Source organism: Scyliorhinus torazame, chromosome 10, assembly GCF_047496885.1.
Source record: "Scyliorhinus torazame isolate Kashiwa2021f chromosome 10, sScyTor2.1, whole genome shotgun sequence".
Classification (NCBI taxonomy): Eukaryota; Metazoa; Chordata; class Chondrichthyes; order Carcharhiniformes; family Scyliorhinidae; genus Scyliorhinus; species Scyliorhinus torazame.
In genome coordinates, this window is record NC_092716.1 from 96,499,656 (window position 1) to 96,526,052 (window position 26,397).

The 26,397-nt window shown below is 45.2% G+C and overlaps 1 protein-coding gene across 2 annotated transcripts in view; it reads left to right on the forward strand.

Annotated features, from left to right (window-relative positions):
- The window catches only part of tradd (tnfrsf1a-associated via death domain), a 36,957-nt gene extending 16,982 nt beyond the window's left edge, over positions 1-19,975 (forward strand). For both annotated transcript variants that reach the window (XM_072518463.1, XM_072518464.1), the window contains exons 3-5: positions 7,697-7,965; positions 15,385-15,640; positions 15,992-19,975. In XM_072518463.1, the coding sequence (XP_072374564.1) occupies positions 7,697-7,965; positions 15,385-15,640; positions 15,992-16,287 (821 nt within the window). In that variant the 3' untranslated portion in view covers positions 16,288-19,975. The remainder of the gene's footprint in view (positions 1-7,696; positions 7,966-15,384; positions 15,641-15,991) is intronic.
- The last annotated feature ends 6,422 nt before the right edge of the window (positions 19,976-26,397 follow it).

Here is a 26,397-nt window from a genome sequence, read left to right on the forward strand (position 1 = left end):
CATTATTCAGAAAGTCAGAAGTACCCAAAATGGGATTCAAGATGTGAAAATGGGCTAAAGAAAAAGGCAGGTGGAATTGAATATTAGTAAATGTGAGATAGATAATTACTTCCTCAAATGACAGTAGTTACATACTCTGAAAGAAAATGGCAAGGCATTATGGACAGAACCTTGGATCAATTGGGCTGTGAAATAAGAAATAAGCTAATAAAATTCTAAATTTTATAACAAAGTATATCAAATATAAAAAACAGAAAGTACTACTGAGCCTGAATAAAAAGACCTGGAGTTATGAAAATCGGCTCCACGCTATACGAAAGATCTTTATGCTGTAGAGAGGGGACAGTACAAAGGTACTCTGATGTAATCTGGTATGAAGAAATACAAATGTGAAAAAAGACATTCTGTCTTCAGAGATCTGTAGATTACTGAGCAACATAATAGAAGTGTGTTAAATTATGAACTAATGTGATTATGTAGTTACAAGCAGTGGACAAGGGGTATAGATTTACCTTTGTTAGCTTCTGAGATGTGGCTATTCCCAGGCATCCTGACCAGCCTCTCATTTTCTACCCTCCACAGACTTGATGTTATCCAAAAGCCTCCTGCTTACCACCTAACTTGCACCCCAGACCTGTTCATCCATCACCTTTTTACTCACTGACCTACAACCCTGTTAAGCAACACCTTGTTTTTTTTGTTACATTTTCGTCGCTGTTTTCAAATCCCTCCATGGCCTGTCTCCTTCAGCCCATAACCTTCCGAGATAACTGCACTCAGGTAATTCTGGCCTCTTGAGCATCCCGATTCTAATTACTCCATCTTTGGGTGGTTGTGTCTACAGATTTCAAGGTGCTACACTCTGGCATTCCCTCCCTCGACCTCTCCAGCTCTCTTTCTAGCTTCTAAGAGCTTCCTCAAAAGCTACTTCTTTGACCAAGTCATCTGCCCTGATGCCTCCTTGCGGACTCAATGCCGTGTTTTGTTTGATAATACTCCTGTGAGGCAACCTGAGACATTTACTTCATTAAAGGCACAGTATAAGTAAAAACTGGATGTTATGAAATATGAGAGATTTAGAACTGAAAACAAGGAAACGCTCTTACTTCAATGAGAGTTATGAGGTTGTGGCGTTCACTTGCAATTTCGTGTTTGAAGCAGAAACATCAGCATTCAGGATTGGGTTAGATAGGTGAACGAAGGAACTCTGGGTGAAAATTTTAAATTAAAACCATTTGGTTTTTGGAGATTGAATGCCAATGTGGTCTGGTTGGGACAGATTCACAAAATTATTTGTTGTAGAGGGAAGAACAATTTATGCTGCATGGGAAAAGAGTGCTGAGTGGCTGGCAAATGGACGATTGGTAGAGGTGTAGCTCAGGAGAATGTACCAGGGAACAGTTAACTGCCAAGCTTTTGTTGAAATTCAAATCGGGCAAGTCAACTCTGGTCAAAAACGTGCCCTGGGGAATGAACCAGTGAATGGCTGCCCCCAAGCTTTTTTTGGCTGAAAAAGATGCAATGCATGGAATTTCTCCTTTTGACTGCAAAATACAAGACCGTGTGTGTGCATAAATGAAATGAAATGAAAATCACTTATTGTCACAAGTAGGCTTCAAATGAAGTTACTGTGAAAAGCCTCTAGTCGCCACATTCCGGCGCCTGTTCGGGGAGGCTGGTATGGGAATTGAACCATGCTGCTGGCCTGCCTTGGTCTGCTTTCAAAGCCAGCGATTTAGCCCTGTGCTAAATCAGCCCCTTTCAAAGCCAGCGATTTAGCCCTGTAGTTTCCAGCATGCAGTTTTTACTTGTATTGTGCCTTTAATGAAGTAAATGTCCCAAGTTGCCTCGCAGGAGTAGAAGTGATGGATATCAGAGTGCATGAATTGCAAAAGGTTAGTATGCAGGTGCAGCAAGTTATTAGCAAATATAAGGAATGTTATTATTTATTGCGAGAGGAATTCTATACAAGGTTATGGAGATTATGCTTCAGTTATACAAGACATCTGTCAGACCAGGTCCGGAGTGCTGTCTACAATATTTGGTCATCTTATTTAAGGAAATATTTAAGTGCACTGGAAGCAGTTCAGAAAAGGCTTACTGGATTAATACCTGGATTGTGTGGGTTGTCTTGTGAGAAAAGGCTGGACAGGCTAGGTTTGTATCCACTGAAGTTTAGAAGAGTAAGAGGTGACTTGATCGAAACATATAAGGTCAAGGAAAAAAGAGTTCACCCATTTAAGACAAAGACGAGGAAAATAAAGTTATTTGAGGGCTGTGAGACTTTGGAATTCTCTTCTTCAATAGATGGTTGAGGCAGAGTCTTTGAATATCTTTGAGGCAAAAGTAAATAGATTCTTGATAAACAAGGGGGTAGGCAGGAATCTGGAGTTGAAGTTACAATCCAATCAGCCGTAATCTAATTGAATGGTGGAGCAGGCTCAAGGGGCCGAGTGGCCTACTCCTAATTCTTATCCAAGTGAGCCACACTGTGAGTCCAACTGATGATCTTAAACTGGTTGTCAGTGTAATTCTTCTTACAATCAGGATTGTTTAGCAAGTGTGGATTCCAATGTGGAATCACATCAAATGTTTTGAGTTTTGCAAGCATGGCTGGTTGGGTAGTCAGTACTTTGTTATGAACAGCCAAAGGGTGGCACAGTGGTTAACCGTGCTGCCTCTCAATGCCAGAGATCTGGGTTAGATTCTGACCTCACGTAATTGTGTGGAGTTTGCACATTCTTCTCGTGTCTGTGTGGCTTTCTTCCGGGTGCTTCGGTTTCCTCCCACAGTCCAAACATGTGCAGGATAGGTGGATTGGCTATGAAAAATTGCCCCTAGGTGGGGTTATGGGGATAGGGTGGGGGATTAAGCCAAAGTAGGGTGCTCTTTCAGAGGGTGCAGACTTGATGGGCCAAAAGGCCTCCTCCTGCATGTAGGGATTCTGTGATTCTATGAAGACGTGAAGTTTGATGTGATTTGCCAGTCATTGAGGCATACGGCCTACATAGCTGGCATTACACTGGCACTGCATTTCATATCCCACTACTTATTTTTATGACGGGTAAAACATCTTTTTGGCTTGTTTGCAGCATCCTGTTAATGGAGAATACCACTCGTGTTGCTACTGCATAGTAGGAAGGAACAGAACTTGCACTACATTTTTTATAAAAATATATCCTCATTGCTATTTCTTTGAATTTTGATTAAACAAAAACCATTAAGATGACCGACCCACTGTCCGTGAGTTATCGATGAGTCACCAGACCAAAAGAAGCACTTCGTAGTTTCGGAAATGTCACACTTTGTAATTTCTGAGGCGGTACAAACGGACACGAAGACCATTTGTATTTGATAAACCAGGCTTGCCAGTGGAGTCAGAGTTTATGGAGACAGTTACTTCCTAAACACCAGACTCTCAACAAATAGCATTTTTCTCAACCAATAATGGCTGAGACGTTATCAGACCATAGAGCTAATTTCTAGGCACTATATAAACATTCTTTGTTGAAGAGAGAGGATTAAATTTATTTATTTTTTATTTGTTCATGGGACGTGGGTGTCTCAGGCTGTGCCAGCATTTATTGCCCATCCCTAATTGCCCTTGAGGGGCAGTTAAGAGTCAGCCACATTGCTGTGGATCTGGAGTCACATGAAGGCCAGACCAGGTAAGGACAGCAGATTTCCTTCTGTAAAGGACCTTAGTGAACCAGATGGGTTTTTACGACAATGTTTTCATGGTCAGTGATCCAATTTGGGCTTGTTGAACAGGTTAATATTGCCTTCCTGGACCACAAGCCCAGTCTGCTGCTTTAACATCTGAGAGCAGGCCACACAGAAGGTTCTCTGACTAGGTTGGCCACCTGGTCACAGCTACCCTGCCTCTGCTGAGTACTCTCTTATTTCCTCGAAAATTATTAATCACTATGTGCCGATTTTATCTTATGAAGTCGTCACCACCAGAAATGCGAACTTTACACCACTGGTTTTCAGCCTGCCTACCTCCATGAAGGAATTTACTTTAAAAATTCATTTCTGGGATATGGACGCCGTTGGCTAGGCCAGCATTTATTGCCCATTCCTAGTTGCCTTTCAGAAGATGATGGTGAGCTGCCTTTGTGAACTGCTGCAGTTGCTGAGGTGGAGGCACACCCACAGTGCTGTTAGGGAGTTCCAGGATTTTGACCAAGCGACAGTTAAAGAGCAGCGATATATTTCCAAGTCAGGATGGTGAGTGACTTGGAGGGAAATCTCCAGGTGGTGGTGATCCCAGGTATCTGCTGCTTTTGTCCTTCTAGACAGTGGTGGTCGTGGGTTTGGAAGGTGCCACCTAAGGAGCCCATGAGTTTCTGCAATGCACCTTGTAGATGGTACACACAGCAGCTACTGTTTGTCATTGGTGGAGGGATTGAAAGTTTGGGGAAGGAGGAGCAATCAAGTGGGCTGCTTTGTACTGGATGGTGTTGAGCTTCTTGAATGTTATTGGAGCTGCACTTATCCAGGCAGGTGGAGAGCATTCCATTACACTCCTGACTTGTACCTTGTAGATGGTGGACAGGCTTTGGGGGGTCAGGATATGAATTACTCGCCACAGGATTCATAGCCTTTGACCTGTTCTGGTAGCCACAGTATTGATCAGTTCAGTTTCTGATCAATGGTAACCCCCAAGATGTTGATAGTGGAGGATTCAGTGATTGTAATGCCATTGAATGTCATGAGGTGATGGTTAGATTCTGTTGTATTGGAGATGGTCATTACCTGGCATTTGCGTGGTGCAAATGTAACTTGCCACTTGTCTACCAAGCCTTAATATTGACCAGATCTTGCTGCATTTGGACATGGAGTGCTTCAGCATCTGACGAATCGCAAACGATGCTGAACATTATTCAATTATCATCGAACATCCCCAATTCTGATCTTATGACGGAAGGAAGGTCATTGAAGACGCTGCTGGTAATGGCAGGTCGCACAAAAGGTGGTGCCTGCCACACAGTCATAGGGAGTGACTATCATGGAGGATGTCATAGATTATCATAGAATTTACAGTGCAGGAGGAGGCCATTCGGCCCATCGAGTCTGCACCAGCTCTTGGAAAGAGCACCCTACCCAAGGTCAACACCTCCACCCTATCCCCATAACCCAGTAACCCCACCCAACACTAAGGGCAATTTAGCATGGCCAATCCACCTAACCTGCACATCTTTGGACTGTGGGAGGAAACCGGGGAACCCGGAGGAAACCCACGCACACACGGGGAGGATGTGCAGACTCTGCACAGACAGTGACCCAAGCCGGGAATCGAACCTGGGACCCTGGAGCTGTGAAGTAATTGTGCTATCCACAATGCTACCGTGCTGCCCTAAGTGTTGTTTATCCTTGCTGATTCTGGTCTATGGGTCAAGAGTCGAGGATCCAGTTGCAGAGGGAGGAGCCAAGTCCGAAGCTTTGGAGTTTTGATATGAACTTGGCTGGGTTTATGGTTTTGAAGGTGGAGCTGTAGTCAATGAATAGGGTCTGACATAGGAGTCCTTGTTGTCAAATTGTTCCAGAGATGAGGGTAGGGCCATGGAGCTGGCATCTGCTGTGGGCCGGTTGTGGCGGTATGCGAATTGCAGTGGATCAAGGCATTCTGGGAGTCTGGAGTGATGTGTCTCATGACCAACCTCTCGAAGCACTTCATAACGATCGATGTCAAGGCCACTGAGGCACATTGCCTGGTTCTTCTTTGGCATCTGTGTGATAGTGATCTTCTTGAAGCAGGTGGGAACCTTGGAATGGAGTAGGGAGAGGTTGAAGATGTCTGCGAACACATCTGCCAGCTGATCCGTGCAGGATCTGAGTGCAGATCACATACATCTGAGTGTGTTGGGTGGGGTTGGCTGTGAGCTGACACTGACTCGGGGGTTTTCTTTGTCTTTCCTGTTGGGTGGGGCAGGCAGCCGTCTTATGTGGGCCTGGGACCTAGGAAATGGTGATGAAGGTATGATGCATCACGGTGGCAATGGCTAACCTGAGGGTGACGTGTGTGGGAGGCCCCCAACAAAGTTAGTCACCTGGAACGTGCGAGGCCTGGGGGAAACCAGTAAAGCATGCAAGGCTTTTTGCACATTTGAAGAGTTTGGGAGCCGACGTGGTGTTTTTACAGGAGACTCACATGCGTAACCAAGACCAGACTAGGCTCCGGAAAGCCTGGGTGAGTCACTGTTCCACTCAGGCTTTGATACTATGGCCCGGGATGGTAATCTTAATTAATAGTGTTCGGTTCCAGACAGAGATGGTTATGGCTAATCGGGGTGGACGGTAAGTGATGGTGGTAGGGGGATTATAGGGAAAGTCGATAGTTCTAGAGAATGTGCATGCCCCGAATAGGATGGGATAATGTATCATTTATGTAATGATTGCTGGCCATTGTGCCAGATTTGGATACCCACCAATTGATTTTGGGAGGTGATTTAAATTTGGCGTTGGACCCGAAGGTCGATCGCTCTAGGCTAAAATCGTTGGTCCCGGCTGGGATGGTGAAGATATTGTCTGCATTCATGGAGAAGACAAAAGGGAACGATCTGTGGCGGTTTACGCATCCTGGGGAGAAGGAGTTTTTGTTTTTTCTCCGGTACACAAGGTGTATTTGAGGATTGATTATTTTATGAGTCGGACTCTTCTAGTTGGGGTGAAGAAAGGCTGAGTACTCGACGGTGGTCATTTCAGATCATGCCCCAGGGATGAACTTGTGTTGGAGGTCGGTCAGAGAGGCTGGCGGTTAGACGTAGGGCTGCTATTGGATTTGGTGTTCTGTGTGAGGATTTCAAGTGCCATATGGGAGTATGGGGAACATAATGATAATGGGGAGGTCTCCCCCTCGATTTTGTTGGAGGCGCTGAAGGTGGTTATCAGGGGAGAGATCATGGCGTGTAAGGCACATGTGGACGAGGAGGCGAGAGTGGAGTGCCAGAAATTGATGGTTGAGATACTGGGAGTGAATTGTAGGTCTGCGAGGGACCCAACACCGGAGCTTTTGGCGTGCAGGAAGAAACTGCGAAATGCGGTTTGACTTACTGTCCATGGACAGGGCGTGTGGCAATTGAGACGGGTGAAAGGGAAGGTGTATGAGTTTTGGGAGAAGGCTAGCCGTCTCTTGGCTCCCCAATTAAGACGACAGGAGGTGGCCAGGGAGATTGTTCAGGTTTTTAAAAAATAATTTGTAGCACCCAATTATTTTTTTCCAATTAATGGGCAATTTGCATGGCCAATCCACCTACCCTGCACATCTTTTTGTGTTGTGGGGGTGAGACCCACGGAGACACGGGGAGACTGCAAACTCCACATGGCCAGTGACCCAGGTCGGGATCGAACCCGGGTTCCCGCTGCCGTGAGGCATCAGTGCTAACCACTGTGCCGTTGTGCTGCCCCTGAGATTGTTCAGGTTAGGGATATGGAGGGTAGACTGGTCTCTGCCCCGGAGAAGGTGAATGGAATGTTTAGGGCCTTTTAGAAGAGGTTGGAAAGGTCAGAGCTGCCAGAGGATGAACGAGCTCCTGGGGGGTTTGGAGTTTCCCACGGTGGGGGAGGAAATGCGGGAGGAGCTGGAGACGCCACAGGGCCTGGTGGAGGTTCAGATAGGGTTGAAACACATGCCGGCAGGGAAGGCAATTAAAAGTGTCTGTCAGGTTATTAACGTCCAGTGATTTTTTTGCAGATGCTACCGGCAGTGCAGGAGGTTATGAAATCCTGAAAATTTATGGAAGTGACTTTGGACTCCAGCTGAAATTTATGGAAGAAGGAAAATGCAGGAAGTTTCTTCACAGTTACAAAAATGACAAACTCCAGCAGGCTTTAGAATATCATTTTCAAAACCAATTTATACCCAACACGGCTTTCACAACAGAGCTGAAGGCGGGTACAGTGATATTGGATAATATTCTGGATAATCCAGACAGCTGCCTAAAGCACATCAAAGAGAATGAGGTGGGTCTAGAGTTTTACAGCACAGAAAGGCGGCTATTTGGTCAATCAGTCATGTACTATCTCTTTTAAATATGTCTTCATTTCTCTGCCTGTTGGAAGGTCCCAACCCACAGTGCCACAATCTCAACCAAGGAGGCAGATCCGCAATTCACCTGGGCCAAATGGGGAGAGCCCACTGAGCCCCCCACTCCCCCTCCCACCACAATCCCAGAGTCCGAGTAGTTGTGCCAACTTGCACTCTTGTGCTCATGTTGTAATCCCAGAGCTATAGCGAGTGACGGCAGAGGATCTAATTTTCTTTCCATCACATTGGCTAACCAGGAATCTGTCCTGCTCTTACCCCTGCCATGTGGCCGTGCTATGAATGTACCTGCCTTGACTGTCCTGTCTTGGGTTGGGGCTTGAACCCAGAGCTTCTGGCTCAGTGACAGGGACACTAGTGTGCTGCCACCTCTTTCAAATGAGCTGTCCAATGTAGACCCACGTTCCTCCTCAGAACTTGAAGTTCTCCAAGTATAATTCCAATTGTCTTTTGAAAGTATGTATGGAATCGGTTTCCACCACTTCTGGTCAGATCTCAGCAACAATATGGAGTATTGCGAGCAGTTCTGGTCAGATTATCAAGATCTGATAATGTAGTGACCAGAACTGCTCGCAATACTCCAAATGCGGCCTAACCAAGGTTGATACAGCTGCAACATGATTTCCCAACTCCTGTACTCAATGCCCCGGCTGATGAAGGCAAGCATGCCATAGGCTTTCATAATCACCTTGATCACCTGTGTTGCCACCTTTTTTTTTTAATAAACATTTTATTGAGGTATTGTTTGGTATAACAACACAATAAACAATGTGCATGAAACTTAAACATAGTGCAAAAGCCGTCACCCTCCCTTACAGGTCCCACCTTTATTAACCCTCTACTCCAAGCTAAACTAACCCCCTCCCTCCAGCTGATGATTAATTTTCCGCGAAGAAGTCGACGAACGGTTGCCACCTCCGGGCGCACCCTAACAGTGACCCTCTCAAGGTGAACTTGATTTTCTCCAAACAGAGAAAGCTAGCCATGTCCGATAGCCAGGTCTCCGACTTCGGGGGCTCTGAGTTCCTCCAAGCTAATAGTATCCGTCTCCAAGCTACAAGGGAAGCAAAGGTGAGAACGTTTGCCTTTTTCCTCCTGGATTCCCGGGTCTTCCGACACCCCGAAAATCGCCACCTCTGGTCTCAGCGCCACCCTTGTTTTTAACACCGTGGACATGACATCTGCAAACCCCTGCCAAAATCCCCTAAGCTTCGGGCATGCCCAGAACATGTGGACATGGTTCGCTGGTCCTCCCGCACATTTTGCGCACCTGTCTTCCACTCCAAAGAATCTGCTCATCCAAGCCACTCATGTGAGCCCAATGAACGACCTTGAAGTGTATCAGGCTGAGCCTGGCACATGTTGCGGACGTGTTGATTCTACTCAACGCGTCCGCCCATAGACCATCCTCTATCTCTCCTCCCAGCTGCTCCTCCCACTTGCGCTCCAGCTCCTCGGTCAGCGTCTCCTCTGACCCCATAAGTTCCTTGTAAATGTCAGAGAGCTCCCTTCTACCCATCCTCTGGAAACTACCCTGTCCTGAATCCCCCTTAGCGGTAGGAGCGGGAAGGTTGACACCTGTTTACGTAGGAAGTCCCGCACCTGCAGATACCTGAATCTGTTACCCCTCGCCAACCCAAACGTCTCCTCCAGTGCCCTCATACTCGGAAAGTTCCCCTCTATAAACATATCCCCCATCCTCTCAATCCCTGCTCTCCGCCATATACAGAACCTCCCCCCGTCCATACTTCCCGGGCAAACCGATGATTATTACAGATTGGGGACCAGACCGATGCTCCCTCTGCTCCCACATGTTTCCTCCATTGCCCCAGACCCTCAGGGTCGCCACCACCACAGGGCTGGTGGAGTACCATGCCGGCGGGAATGGCAGAGGCGCAGTTACCAATGCCCCCAGACTGGTGCCCTTGCATGAAGCCGCCTCCATATGCTCCCATGCCAACCCCTCCCCCACCACCCACTTCCTGATCATGGCTATATTCGCCGCCCAGTAATAGTTACTAAAATTTGGCAGCGCCAGCTCGCCCTCTCCCCGACTCCGCTCAAGCATTACCTTCCTTACCCGGGTCTTGCCCGCCCAAACGAAGCCAGTGATCACTTTGTTGACCCGTTTAAAAAAGGACCGCGGAATAAAGATGGGGAGACATTGAAACACGAACAGGAATCTCGGGAGGACCATCATCTTCACCGTCTGCACCCTCCCAGCCAGTGACAATGGAAGCGCGTCCCACCTTCGGAAATCGTCCTTCATTTGGTCTACTGGTCGGGCCAGATTTATTTTATGCAGCCGGTCCCATTCCCGTGCCACTTGAATGCCTAGGTACCTAAAGCTTCCCCCTACCACCCTAAACAGCAGCTCCCCCAATCGCCTCTCCTGTCCCCCCGCCTGGACCGCAAACATATCACTTTTCCCCATATTTAGCTTATACCCCGAAAACCGGCCAAATTCCCCTAGAATCCTCAATTTCATCCATCCCCTCTATTGGGTCCGAAACATACCTGTGTTGCCACTTTTAGGGAACTGTGGACCTGCAGGCCCAGATCCCTCTGTATGTTAATGTTCCGAAGGGTTCTGCCATTTACAGTATAATTTGTATCTAGATTTGATTCTCCAAAATGCATCACCTTGCATTTGTCCGGATTAAACTCCCATCTGCAATTTCTGTGCCCAAGCCTCCAATCTATCGATATCCTGTCGTATCTTCTGACAATCCTCGGCACTATCAGCAACTCCGCCAATCTTCGTGTCATCCGCAAATTTATTCCCTCATTCGAGGCAAGGTACTAACATGGATTGACGATTGGCTGTCAGGCAGAAGGCAGAGAGTTGGGATAAAAGGTTCTTTTTCGGAATGGCAACCGGTGACGAGTGGTGTCCCGCAGGGTTCAGTGTTGGGGCCACAGCTGTTCTCTTTATATATTAACGATCTAGATGACGGGACTGGGGCATTCTGGCTAAGTTTGCCGATGATACAAAGATAGGTGGAGGGGCAGGTAGTATGGAGGAGGTGGGGAGGCTGCAGAAAGATTTAGACAATTTAGGAGAGTGGTCCAAGAAATGGCTATGAAATTCGACGTGGGCAAGTGCGAGGTCTTGCACTTTGGAAAAAAGAATAGAGCCATGGACTATTTTCTAAACGGTGACAAAATTCATAATGCTGAAGTGCAAAGGGACTTGGGAGTCCTAGTCCAGGATTCTCTAAAGGTAAACTTGCAGCTTGAGTCCGTAATTAAGAAAGCAAATGCAATGTTGTCATTTATCTCAAGAGGCTTGGAATATAAAAGCAGGGATGTACTTCTGAAGCTTTATAAAGCATTAGTTAGGCCCCATTTAGAATACTGTGAGCAATTTTGGGCCCCACGCCTCAGGAAAGATATACTGGCACTGGAGCGGGTCCAGCGGAGATTCACACAGATGATCCCAGGAATGGTAGGCCTAACATACGATGAACGTCTGAGGATCCTGGGATTATATTCATTGGAGTTTAGGAGGTTGAGGGGAAATCTAATAGAAACTTACAAGATAATGAATGGCTTAGATAGGGTGGACGTAGGGAAGTTGTTTCCATTAGCAGGGGAGACTAGGACCCGGGGGCACAGCCTTAGAATAAAAGGGAGTCACTTTAGAACAGAGATGAGGAGAAATTTCTTCAGCCAGAGAGTGGTGGGTCTGTGGAATTCATTGCCACAGAGGGCGGTGGAGGCAGGGATGTTGAGTATCTTTAAGACTGAAGTTGATAAATTCTTGATTTCTCGAGGAATTAAGGGCATTGGAGAGAGAGCGGGTAAATGGAATTGAAATCAGCCATGATTGAATGGTGGAGTGGACTCGATGGGCCGAATGGCCTTCCGCTCCTATGTCTTATGGTCTTACTAATCAGACTACCCACATTTTCCTCCAAATCATTTATGTATACTACAAAAAACAGAGGTCCCAGCACTGATCCCTGCGGAACACCACTAGCTACAGATCTCCATTCTGAAAAACACCCTTCCACCGCCACTCTGTCTTCTGACCCTTGCTCAGAAGCGACTACCTGGAAGAACCTCCTGACTGAAGGGATACAATTCTTCGAGAATACCTGACTGCAAGAGGATGCCTAGAAAAGGAGCCTGAGAAAGGAATGCCAGCAGTATCAAATACAAGGTCCAATCCCACCTCCCGGAAACACCTGCCGTGTGCGGTCGAAGATTCAGCTCCTACGATCGGGCTCATCAGTCACGCAAAGGCCCACAGAACCCATGGGAAATCATATTTGTTAGCTAGTGATCGCCAAAGAGACCCTTGTCGAGGCTTTGACATCCTCAAATTGTGGAGACCAGACTTCTACACGGTACTCCAGCTGAGGCTGGACCAGCGATTTAACATGATTTCCTTGTTTTTGTCTTCAGTATTATTTACAAAGGGAAAAATAAAATATTATGTGGACAAAAAGGATGATTTAGCTGTCAACCATGGCTTGATGTTAGCGCTCTAATTTCAAAGTCAGTAAATCCAATACTAGGACGAAAATCTAGGCTGCTGGGCTGACACTCCAGTGCAGTACTGTGGGAATGCTACATTATTAGAGGTGCCCTCATTTGGATGAGATGTTAAACCTCTCAGCCGGATTCAATAGAGTTCATTGTACAATTTTTTAAAATATATATTTTTATTGATGTTTTTCCATTTTGACAAATAATGCAACAAAACCTCAAGATTGGTACTGTACAGCATCAATGTCTCAACATAATTACAGAAGAGGCCAGGAGAACAACAATACAGACAGCTCAGGACAATCATCAAGCTTAGTGTCTCCGTATGTACCATATGGATACACTGGCGAAAGAGGGAGAGGAGGGAAAGGCCATAAAAACATGGTAAAATTACGCACACATTCCCACAGTGAGTGCTCAAGAGAGTCCGGGATAAAATCTTCGCACCATGTTACGTCGCACACCAGAACACATCTCTCCCAGCTCCATTCAGACCACAGGCATCAATAACACATCCTTACATCTCCCTGTCAGATACAAGACCGGTCTGTACCTTTGCAGGAACCAGTTAACGATTCTTTAACCTCAAAAAACAAATACCATAATTCCTGAAAGAATTTGCAGTGATACAAGTTCTAAAAGAATGTTACATATAACCACTACACACAACAGATCCCCAACTCTGACACAGCACAGAATGATCATCACTGCATAACAATAGGGAAGACCAGTAAATATTTGTACAATTGGTGCGGATTATAATCAAAACGGTCAGCATCTCCCAACAGACTAGCAATGAAAGGATTTTTAAAAAGTACCACCAAAACCGGAGGATCTCGGGATAACAGGGACCAAGGTACCAGCCCTAAGCACGTGGTTCCCTGGTGCACGACAAGAAGGGAAAACCTTCAAAACCTCACTCAGTCTCTCAGGACATTCTGGCCCAGAAGAAACCTCTCAAGCATAAGGGAACAACAGGATACTGACCACAGTACAAGACCTGGCCTGGGACCATACACCCATTCTCTTAGGAGTCAAGAAATCAAGGTTGCCCACATCATGCCAGGATTCACTACTCGCTCCTCTCGGACCCTCCCCGTCAACACTAGACGATTCACGCCATCCTCCGCCAAGCAGACCCCCATCCACAAGGAGAGGAGGATTCGTCGAGACACCTATCAAGAATAATCACAAGGAACCCAGTCTTCTCTAGGACACATTATCTGTCTGGACTTTTATAGGAAAAAGCACGGATTCCATAAACCCAAAGTAACAAAAATACAAAACAAAACACAAATAGTTCTAACTGGGGGTTTTCCTCATACAGAGTGAGTATTTACATAACCGCACCACCCACCCACCAGCCTACCGTGACACCTCTGCAGACGAGGGGTATCTAAAATGTACTCCCTCTTTGTAAGTACAAGGATTACAGCACATAAGAGAAAAAAGACAAGACGATCTACAAGCTTCATGTCTACCAACTCGGTATAGATTTTGCCATAACGGGATAACAGATGACCACCGCGTCCAGACGAAGTTCAGGATTATTGAGGGAAAAAAAACAATAATGTAAAATCAATGGCATTGTCGCAAAAGAATGAAGTTGAGGATTATTGATGAACTGCAGGATGATAACACCATACATGGAAACTGGAAAGGCCAAAGCCATGACCAGATCGTCGAGTAGCATTCAGTATCCCTCCAAAACTCTTATAAACGAAGCGCATCTCCTCCGTAACACTGTCGCCCTGACGCACAGGCAGCAAGAAACTTAGGCTCCGATGGGAAACGATGACCCGATAGGTTCAGCTGCTTCTAACCCGCTCTCAACAAGCATCAATGACAGGACAATGCATACCCATGTTGCCAGGGTCTCCAACCGACCCCAGGCCTCAAAGACCGGATATAATGTGCTCTTAAGCTCATTTTTAAAAGCCAGTCGCGGCTGTTGGGCATTTCTCCTGTGATCTGGAACACCACAACTGATCACTCTGTGACCCTCCTGACACCTGTCCACAACCCGTTCATGGGTCATGACCCGCAGTTTGAAAAGCCCGAATCTATAAAACACTCCCAGCAAAGAGTGGAGGAAATGGTTTCAGGAGTAACTTTCAAAAAGTAATTGGACAAATTCTTGAAGGGAAACATTTTGAATGTTTTGAGAAAGAGCAGACCTAATTGGATGACTCTACTGGAGTGGCACAGTGAGCTGAGCAGCCACTGCCTGTGAAGTATCATTCATGACTCAATTTCACAGTAAACCACTTTGGCATGAGCAGTGAAAGGCACTATATAAATTCAAGTTTTAAAATTTGCTTTAATTGCTCCGTAGGAGCAAACTACATCTAGTTGTTTCAAAAGAAAGTAAGCTTCCTCCTTGTTTAAGTGGCTGTGATCTTTCATTCTGTCGTCTAACATTGCCTCGCTGATGTGCCCAATATTCAGTATCAGGTGACTGCTGTGAGGACAGTGTAAAGCCTGATGTAGCACAGTGGTTGGCACTGTTGCTTCACAGCGCCAGTGTCCCAGGTTCGATTCCCGGCTTGGGTGACTGTCTGTGTGGAGTCTGCACCTTAATCCTGAGTCTGCGTGGGTTTTCTCCGGCTGCTCCCACAAGTCCCGAAAGATATGCTGTTAGGTTAATTGGACAATCTGAATTCTCCCTCAGTGTACCTGAACAGGTGCTGGAGTGTGGCGACTAGGGGATTTTCACAGTAACTTCATTGCAGTGTTAATGTAAGCCTACTTGTGACAATAATAAAGATTATTATTATTCATTTTCTTTATGGGTCTGAGCCTGGCCTTGTAATAATTCAATTTTTTTCCAAAATATATTTCAGCCTAACCATCTCCGCGATGATGAAGTCAGCAGATTGGAAGAAGACATTAGGCGGCTGGTCCTTGAATACAATTCAAACTGCCAGAACTCTGGAACACTATGCAGCACTAATTCAGAAATATCACCAACAGCCTCAACCCTATCACCATCCTCACCAGCTTCATCAAATCTGTCTCCACCTTCTCCGTCTTCGATACAAGCAAATGGAAGCTCACTTCGCTCGACTGACCGTTTTGAATTTCAGGGTGTTTTTTTTGGTGAGTGTCACCTCCAAGTCTGTAGTTATTGAAAACTACCTGTAGGCTAATGGAGAGCCATTGCTATCATTTTCTCATGGCTGCTACGTCAATTTAATTAAGAGTTGTGTATTCCTCAGTGGATGTTATCACATTTTCAATAACCTGGCATAGTCTTCCTGCCCCTTTTATAAAGCTGATAAATACAATGCAATCTGACCAAAGCATGTTAGATACAATTAATGATTTGGTTTATTTCCAAATAAATGCTTTCACAACAGCAATAAGATACAGTGATTGAACTTAAGCACCCAGCTCGGTAATGTGGGTTTCTTAAAAGGAAAAACCTGTTTTGTTATCTCTTCACCCCAGATGACCATGTTTTGAGGGCACAGGATCACTACACCTTTGCCAAAACGGTGGGCAGGAACTGGAAGCAGGTCGGCCGCATGTTACAGAAAACCTGCCGAGGTCTTCGGGATCCCGCCATCGACAATATAGCCTTTGAGTATGAGCGGGAAGGATTGTACGAGCAGGCATACCAAATGTTGCTCAAGTTTGTTCAGTGCGAAGGGAAGAAAGCTACAATGAGTCGGCTGATTAGAGCTTTGGAGGAAAGTGAACTGGTTGGGGTTGTTGAGCAGTTGCTGAACACCCCAAATAACTAATTTGGAGATTGGTGCAACTGAGGGAAGGCAACAAAATGTTTCATGATGAGGTGTTAAACTGAAGGGAAATTATGGGCAGATGACAATTTTTTTTACTTGCATCTGCATTAATCATTCCGTCAGATCAAAGCCATTTCTTAATTTCATCATTTATGACTGAAGAGTGTTTTGCATTGAAGGCAGTCCACTTCCTTCGGAGTTCAAAAGTAGTTTATTTTTTAAAGATTCATTGCGCCTTGTTAGCATTTTTGCATTTATATATTATATTGCATACTAGACAATATTTTCTAGGTTGATTTGCAAGCCAACATGCATATTAATTGCAAACTAAACAAAAGTATCTCTGCACACAATTGTATTGAGCACACAATTGTATTGAGTATACTTCAGAATGATGAATTCTGTTTTCTTTTTAACCAGCATTGTTATGCAGAAAGACCTGGGTCAAGACCTGCAGTGCAAACTTTTATAAGATTTTTTTAAAAAATCCTGACCAGAGCCACGATCATCAGTTTTGTCCTGAGTTTGTTTTAGAGTAGGTGGCCAAGTTAATATAATGTTCATGAGATGAAAGTCTCTTCTGTCAGCAGCATGGCAGCACAGTAGTTAGCACTGTTCTTTCACAGCGCCAGGGTCCCAGGTTCGATTCCCGGCTTGGGTCACTGTCTGTGTGGCGTCTGCACGTTCTCCCTGTGTCTGCGTGGGTTTCCTCCGGTTTCCTCCCACAAGTCTTGAAAGACGTGCTGTTAGGTAATTTGGATATACTGAATTTTCCCTCTGTGTACCCGAACAGGTGTCGGAACGTGGCGACTAGGGGCTTTTCACAGTAACTTCATTGCAGTGTTAATGTAAGCCTACTTGTAACAATAAAGATTATTATTATAGCTATGTGCAATAAATCTGGGCAGTTGCTTTACAATCCCTGGTGGGTAATAGGCCTGCAGCACAAAGTCCGAGATCTGGTACTCTTGACACGCCAAGGATATTATGAGGTACTCTTCCGGGATTGGGGATGAGGTGTTTAGTTGGGGGTGGGGGACATGGTACAATGGTTTTGGAGCTTTAATTCTGCTGTTAGCCATGCTGGAACTCTTCTGGTAGTGGTGGATGAGGGCTGACATGGAAAAGTTCCACTCCTCGCTTTTACCACAATGCTTTTTTTAAGATGATAACATGAAGATATTAGGATCAAGACACCTTTTCCCCTCCTTTCCACCCATTCGAACTACATTTGGAACAGCTAGGGGCTGGTTTAGCACAGTGGGCTAAACAGCTGGCTTGTAATGCAGAACAAGGCCAGCAGCGCGGGTTCAATTCCCGTACCAGCCTCCCCAAACTGGTGCCAGAATGTGGCGACTAGGGGCTTTTCATAGTAACTTCATTGAAGCCTACTTGTGACAATAAGCGATTATTACTATTAAATTCTGTAAGATTCATATACTATGCGACATATTTGTTCTTAAGCAGGCTTGTCTGTACCACAATCACAGATGGATTAGATGGGACAGTTTGCAATCTCGAACACATGACTTAAAAAAACAAATGCAGCATTTCCCTGAGATTTCCATACTGCTGCTAGTGCAAACCATTGGGTCCGTCCTAGTAAGAGCCCACTAATGTGCCAGCTGGTCCCTTGCAATTTTGTTTATTTATTACTGGCAAGGCCCCTTCATTATCCCAGCAAAATGTATTACATGTGGAATAAAATCCCCAAAACACCATGAAAATTCCCTGGCCGTTAGTGTGCTCAGTCATTGTAGATCCATGGGCCTGATCATAGACGAAGAGATGGAAACATTGGAACTTCCCATGCTGAGGGTCTGCTCAAAAACAAAGAACTCCCAACTAATAGATCTGGAAGAACTTTTGGCTGTTTTTTTCAATACTCAGTGATACATGATAATGAAAACCCTATAATTGGTGGTAATGATTCCAGTGGGAATTACATCTGGTTTATTGTGCCATTGTAGGAGAGCCCCAGAGGTGATGGTTCATTTAATGAGCGATCGAATAATTGCCAGGAGATTGAGTGATTGGGACAGGAAACTCGATCCTAAAGAGTACTTCTGACGTGTTTTTATTCATCCTTGCATACAATAATCTCTAGTCCAGAGGGCATCAAGACAAAATGCTCTTGCGTTGCATGATAACTAAAGCCCAGGCGGTACACAAAACCAGCCTGCTCTGACATTGTTTTTTTCATATCCTTCTCTCTTCGAAAGTGACTTTTCTGTACCCTCAGTATCAGGTTGCAACTTGAGTTCAGCTGGGGCTCAGTAGTAGCTCTCTTGTCAGTGAGTCAGAAGATCATTGGTTCAAATCCCACATCAGAGACACGCATTATAATGCAGGCTGCCACTTCATTCTAGTGTCAGGGGAGTGCTGCAGTGCCGGGGGTACATTCTTTCAGATGAGACATTAACCAAGACCCCACCTGCCCTCTTAAGGGTGGATATAAAAGATCTCACGGCACAATTTGAAGAAGTAGGGGATAAGTATTGGCCTGGTGTCCTGGCCAATACTTATCCCCAACCAAGATCACATAAAACGGATTCTCAGATTATTAGCACATAGCTGTTGCTGAAACCTTGCTGTGCTCAACTCGGCTGCTGTGTTTCCTACATTATTCAAGTGACTACTTAAAAAAAAAAAAATCACTTCATTGGCAATGAAGCACTTTGGGATGACCTGAGGCTGTGAAAGATGCTATCTAAATGCAAGTATTTTTTTTCCCCTTTGGGCATGACAGGTTGTATCAGTTGGCTCCTTGTGTCTTTCAGTTATATTGAAAGAGTCAGCCTTCAATGCACTGCAGTTTACCCTTTCCTCTAAGATGAAAGCTGTTTATGTTATGACCTCTTTAACGACACCCAGTATCTGCATCAAACATACATTACATGCTCGTGAAAAGTAAAGCTGTCTCTGCCTCAACATTGTTGTGACCTCAATTAAACGAGCACCCTGTACAACAACAATGTGACACTTTGCTGCTCCAGGCATCGCATGGGATCTCTGGGTGGGATTGTCAACTTAGTGCCAATTGGGTAGTTTTAAACTAGGACCTAGAATGTTACTCCTATCCAAACTTATTTTACATTGGGCCCAAAGAAACACAGTAGACAATCACTCTGGGCTGGGTCTAAATCCAGATCCTAATGGAGAAAGACTAGTGCTCATCCCAATTCCCCCATTGTTTAAAGCAATGAGTCTGAGAGTTTGGAAAACTTGGTTTGAAATCTCACCTATTTGTTTACCTGTAATATTTGTGTTAAGTGTATGAACCTCCCCTGTATGAGCTGTATGTATTTTATGCTAATCTGATTCTATTCAAACTGCACTGATGTCCTCATTTGTATTGTCAGTATTCCAGATGCTAATTGAGATGCCATTTCATAGCCAAATGAATATATCTTGTCAATCAATTCCACTGATGGTAAAATGAGAACCGAAAGGTATAGAGATTCATCATGGTATGTTCTCGACTGGAGAAACCCATGCAATTTTCAAGAAATGCTCCCAACATACAAACTGATTTGCATAGCTGTGTCATGTTTGCTTCTTCATGTTCTACTTAAAGGAGAGCAATGTATCATGTGCTGCATACGTTTTGGGTTTTGTGCTTGAAATGCTCTGCAAATACAAATTTCATTTATACATAAGCAAATAAAATCTGATCTGTGAAATTTAATATTGCGGTGATTGTTTTCTGTTAAATCATTGCTGTGTACCATAGAGGATCTTTTGTCTAATGGTTTATGCCATCTGGACCCCTCAATTAGCTCACCACCTCTTCCGTCCAGCCTATCCATGACTCGTCATTGTGATATAGTTTAATTTGAAAATGTTGTCAAGGTTTTCCAGATGTATGGTGCTACAGACGGTGGTGTCCACCTCCTCCAGTGTATGAACCCCAGGACATCAGTCTACTACTCGGATTTACAGTTTTTTTGCATTTCTCCATTCAGATTGTGTTAGCTGTGACTCCGTCGTGGCGTATTATCTCTGAGACAAAACGTTCCAGCTTCAAGTCATGCTCCTAGACGGGAGCACAAAAAAAATCAAGGCCAACATTCCAGTACAGTACTGAGGGAGTGCTGCACTGGTGCAGGTGCCGTTTTTCAGATGAGGCATTCTTGGCTAGACCCATGACCCATAAAAGATTCCATAACACTAAATTGCAAAGGAGAAGGGCGATCTCCCTGATGTCCTAGCCAATATGTATCCTTCAAGCAACATCACAATGACAGATTATACAGAATACCATGTCTGAAAATGTGAAGTTATGCACTTTGTTAGGAAGACCCGTTAGACCGAATGGCCTACTTCTGCCCCTACCTCTAATGGTATTATTTGGTCACTGTCACTGTCACAGTGCTGTTCATGGAAGCTTGCACATTGAAGTCCAAATCATTAATATATACAACAAGCAGCAAGGGCCCTAACACTAAGCCCCGTGGTAGGGAACTGGAAACTGCTTTCCAATCATGAAAGCATCCGTCGATCATTACTCTTTGTTTCCTGTCATTGAGCCAATTTTGGATCCATCCGCCATTTTCCTCTGTATCTCATGGGCTTTTACTTTTCTGACCAGTCTGCCATGTGGTACTGTGTCAAATGCCTCCGTGTAGACCACATTCACTACATTACCCACATTAATTTTCCTCGTTACATCCTCAAACAATTTAACCAAGTTACTAAGGCCATGATATTTCCCTTAACAATACTATGTTGATTCTCCCTGACTAATCCTTGCCTTTCTTTTTTTTTTAAAATAATATGGTTTTAATATTTCATTGCAAACTTTACAAAACAAGACAAGACCAAAACATGCATTTACAAACATTTACAGCCAGTGGTTTAGGCAGTAACTTAAAAGCAAACTGTCCCTTGTGATTTTCTTCTCTTCTACCTGTCCTGTGTTTTTCTTGAGTGCTTTTCGTGTATGTGTGTCCCTTATGTTCTTCCCCTCCTTCCTTTCTCTTCCTTATTTTGTGACTTGTCCTGGGTCACCCTCTGCCCCTCCCTACTTTATTGGCTGGTAATTACGAACAGGTCTTAGAACAAATTGGTGAACAGCTTCCATGTCTTATGGAATCCTTCCTCTGATGCTCGGATGGCATACTTTATTAATGTTAAGTTTGTAATCTGAGAAGGCTCTGAACTCCTTTAGGAGTTCCATTATCCCTTTCATGCTGGCCAGGGGGTTTGAGATGTAGAGAAGGTCATCTGCGTAGAATGCGATTCTATGGTCTCTGCCTCCCCTTTGGAAACCTCTCCATCCCTTCGCCACTCTTGAGGACTATCGCCAGAGGTTTGATTGCCAGAGCAAACAGTAGCAGGGATAATGGGCAACCCTGCCTCATGCCTCTGCGCAGCCAGAAGTATCCAGAGCTGGTCGTGTTTGTTCATATGCTCACCATAGGAGCACTGTAGAGTAGTTTCATCCAGGAGGTGAACCCTGGCCCATACCCAAACCTTTCCAGTAATAATCTTTATTAGTGCCACAAGTAGGCTTACATTAAGACTGCAATGAAGTTACTGTGAAAATCCCCATGTTGCCTGTTCGGGTACACTGAGGGAGAATGCAGAATGTCCAAATTACCTGACAACATGTCTTTCGGGACTTGTGGGGGGAAACCAGGGCACCCAGAGGACACCCACGCAGTCATGGGGAGAACGTGCAGACTCCGCACAGACAGTGACCCAAGCCGGGGATCGAACCCGGGTCCAGAGCGCTGTGAAGTAACAGTGCTAACCACTGTGCTATCATGCTGCCCATGCTTCAATTAAATATTTCCATTCAATTCTGTCGAAGGCCATCTCTGCGTCCAGGGAGATGATTACCTCTAAAGTTCTCTCCCCGGATGGGGGTCATGATCACGTTCAGCAGGCGTCTGATGTTTGCTGTTAGGTGTCTGCCCTTCCGCGACTACCTCCGGCATGCAGCTCTCCAGTCACCTCGCCAGGGCCTTCGCCAGGATCTTGGCATCAGTATTAAGGAGTGAGATGGGTCTATAAGACCTACACTCAGTTGGTCTTTGTCTTTTTTGGCAATTCGTGATATTGAGGCCTGAGCCAGCGTTGGTGGCAGGGTCCCCATGACAGCGAGTCAGCGAATATCTCCCACAGGTGCGGGGCCAGTGCTGACGCAAATTGTTTTATAGAAGTCTGCCGGGAATCCGTCTGGCCTTCCCGGCCTGCATGGAGTTAATGCTCTCCATTACTTAATAATAATAATAATATAATAATCGCTTATTGTCACAAGTAGGCTTCAATGCAGTTCCTGTGAAAAGCCCCTAGTCACCACATTCAGGTGCTTGTTCACGGAGGCCGGTGCGGGAATTGAACCCGCACTGCTCACCTTGTTCTGCATTACAAGCCAGCTGTTTAGCCCACTGGCATGTCCAGTCCGTGGAGAAACTGCTTCATCTTCGAGTCCCCCTCCTGTGACTCGGAGGTGTACAGCTCTCTGTAGAAGGCCTCGTTAATCTGCTGTGACGCTGCAACTAGTCTGCCGCTCCTATCCTTTACTTGAGCTATTTCCCTAATGGCTGCCTGCTTTCTCAGCTGGTGAGCCAGCTGGTTTTGTCTCCATGCTCATAGAAGGTCCCCTATGTCTGGTGGAGCTGGTGCCCTATTTTCCTGGTGGAGAGCAGGTCAAAGTCCATTTGTAGCTTTTTCCTCTCTGCCAGCAGCTTCACGGTCTGGACCATGGAGTACCGCCAGTCCACCTCCTGTATGGAGTCGACCAGCTGTTGCCTAGCCACCCTCCCCTTCCTATTTATGAGCGCCCTGTACACAATTTACCCCTCATCACCACCTTCAGAATGTGGAGGGTGAGACCTCCCCATTCTGGTTGCAGGTTACATACCCGTCGATGGATTGTGATATCCGCTCACAGAATGTCTTATTGGCGAGGAGGGCTGTGCCAAGCCTCCATGCGGGCGGGCGGGAGGGGGGGGGGGGGGGGGGGGGCGTCATTGAGCCCGGCCCAGCTCCAACCTCACATCCACATGATGTGAAGCGTAGTCGGAGATCACGATTGCAGAATACTCCACTCCGACTATCCGTGTATGCACCAATTTCCTCACTATCAAGAAGTTGATCCTAGTGTAGACCCTGTGGACCTGGGAGAAGAAGAATTCCTTCTTCCCGTCGGGCAGCACGGTAGCATATTGGTTAGCACAGTTGCCTCACAGCTTCAGGGTCCCAGGTTCGATTCCCAGCTTGGGTCTGCACATTCTCCCCGTGTCTGCGTGGGTTTCCTCCTGGTGCTCCGGTTTCCTCCCACAGTCTAAAGATGTGCAGGTTAGGTGGATTGGCCATTCTAAATTGCCCTTCGTGTCCAAAAAGGTTAGGCTGGGTTACGGGGATAAAGGGGATAGGGTGGAGGCGTGGGGTTTAAGTAGGCTGCTCTTTCCAAGGGCCAGTGCAAACACGTTGGGCTGAATGGCCTCCTGCACTGTAAATACTATTCTCCCTTGTTTACATGAATCTCTATGGGTCCACTGCCCCCATTTGCTCCATAAAGGTGTTCAGCTCTTTCGCTATGCCTGCCTGTTTCCCCATTTTGGGGCTGGACATGTCCTTCTGTGGATCCTATGCACAGTTGGTCCCCCCATAATGAGTCAGTGGGCGTCTCTGTCAGGGATTTCTGCCATGGTTTTCTTTATGAATTCCGCGTCATCCCAGTTAGGAGCATTCACGTTTACAAGAACCACTGGTGCTCCTTCCAGGACACCACTAAACATGACATACCGATCATCTGGTTCCATAACTGTCTTTGTCACTGTGGATGCCATCCTCTTATTCAGCAAATTCTTGCCTCTCTAAGTAACAATTTATTCCATCTCGCACAGTTGATTCTAATAATTTTCCTACCACCAAAGTCAGACTGGCTGGTCTATAATTATTTGGCCTATCCCTCGTACCCTTTTAAAACAACGGTACAACATTTACAGACCTCCAATCCTCCGGTACTTCTCCTGTATCTAGTGAGGATTGCAAAATGAACCTCAGAGAATCTGCTATTTCTTTCCTGGCTCCCTTCAACAGCCTGCGATACAATCCATTTGTCCGTGGTGATTTATCCACCTTCAAGGATGCGAGTCCTTCCAGTACTTCCTCTCTCGTTATGCTTATTGCATCTAATATTTCATACTCCTTCATTAATTGTAATGTCTGCATCACTCCTCTCCTTTGTGAAGACAGATATAAAGTACTCGTTGAGAACCCTGCCCACAACTTCTGCATCAACACACAAATACTTTGTACATCCTTGATAGGCACTACCCTGTCCTTGTATATTCTCTTGCTCTTAATGTACTTAAAAACATTTTTGTTTTTTCCTTGATTTTGTCTGCCAACATTCTTTCAGATCGTCTCTTCATTTTCCTAATTTCCTTTTTTATTTCACCCCAGTATTTTCTATACCGTAGGCTTTCTAACCTATTAATTTTTTTGTGACTGGCATAAACTTTCTTTTTCTGCTTTATCTTATGCTGCATGCTTCCAGATAACCAGGAGGCTCCAGATTTGGTCATACCATCCTTTTTCTTTATGGAGGCATGTCTGCACTGATCTGTCACTGATTTTCCTTTAAGTAGCTGTAACCAGTCCACTTTCACAAGATCACTTCTCAGCTTCGTCAAATGACTCCTTCTCCACTTTAGATCTTTTCCTCCTATTCTATCTTTGTCCATTCCCATAACTATGTTAAATCTAACTGCATTATGATCGCTATCTATAAAATGATCCCCCACTGCTACTTCATCCACTTTCCCAGCTTCATTTCCTGAGACTAAATCTCGAATTGCACCCCTTCTTGTTGGCCTTGTTACATGCTGGCTATAAACATTCTCTTGTGTGCAGGTTAAGGATTTTGTACCCTCTGTACCCCTTCACACTGTTCATGTTCCAGTTGATATTAGGGTAATTGAAGTCCACAACTATTACTACCTATTGTTTTTGCACGCATAAATTTTGCCTACATTTTTGCTCTTCTATCTCTCTTTCATTATTTGGGAGTGTATGGTACAACATTGTAGAGTTGATGCCCCTTTTTTACTTCTGAGCTCAACTCATATGATCTCACTTGATGTTACATTTAGTATATTTTCCCTTCTCACAGTTGTAATTGGTTCTTTTACGAATAATGCTACACCCTCACCGTTTTTAGCCCCATTTCTGTCCTGTCTGAACACCCGATACCCAGGAATATTGAGCTACCAATTCTGCCCTTCCTTAAGTCAAATGTCCGTTATAGCAAAGATATCATGCTGCCATATGTCTATCTGTGCCCTCAGCTCATTGGCTTTGTCAGTTATATACCTCGCATTTAAATATATACCGTTTAACGGGGCAAAATTCCTGTGCTGTATACTTTTTTACCCTTTGTTCTTCTGTCTTGCGAGCGGGACCTTAGGGGATTCCTGCACTACTTGCCCTATTCTCTTGGATTTGTTATGTGAACTCAATTTGCTACTCAATCTCTGTCTCACTCACAAATAATTACCAGTCTCCTCATGCACCCTTTACTGATGTGCACAACATCGCTGATATGCACTGGGGCTTCATTGTAGTGCAAATCATATGTCTGCCAATTTCCCCCCCTTTAATTTGACCATTTCTGTCGGATCTCTGCTCAGAATTGTATCCATATGGGGGGTGCGGGGAGTTAAGGTCTCGCTGGCTGGTATGAGAAATGAAAATAGGACACATTTCTGCAATTGGACTTGGGGCAAATTGTTGGTGCCCCATAGGAGAAGCTTTTCTTTGCTGTGTTGCTCATGTTATCAGACCTCAGAGTGTTTAGTGGGGACGAGTGAACAAAACAAATCTGCCTTATGAATGCTACACCTGATCTAGGATTTATCATTTTCCTATAACTTCGCTTTAAAGATCTGGATAGCAAAAAATAGGTCACGTTTGAAGCCTGTCCCTCTGAAAACACAAAGCTGAATTTAGGCAATTTTGCATCTGAATTTCTGACTTGCCTGTTTCTCTCATCCCTCCACCACCTCAATCTCTGGAGCACATTCCTTGCTTTCCTATATCTGTCGTTATTGCCTCATCCTTCCCTTTCTGTTAACTCCTTCACACCTAAGCCTC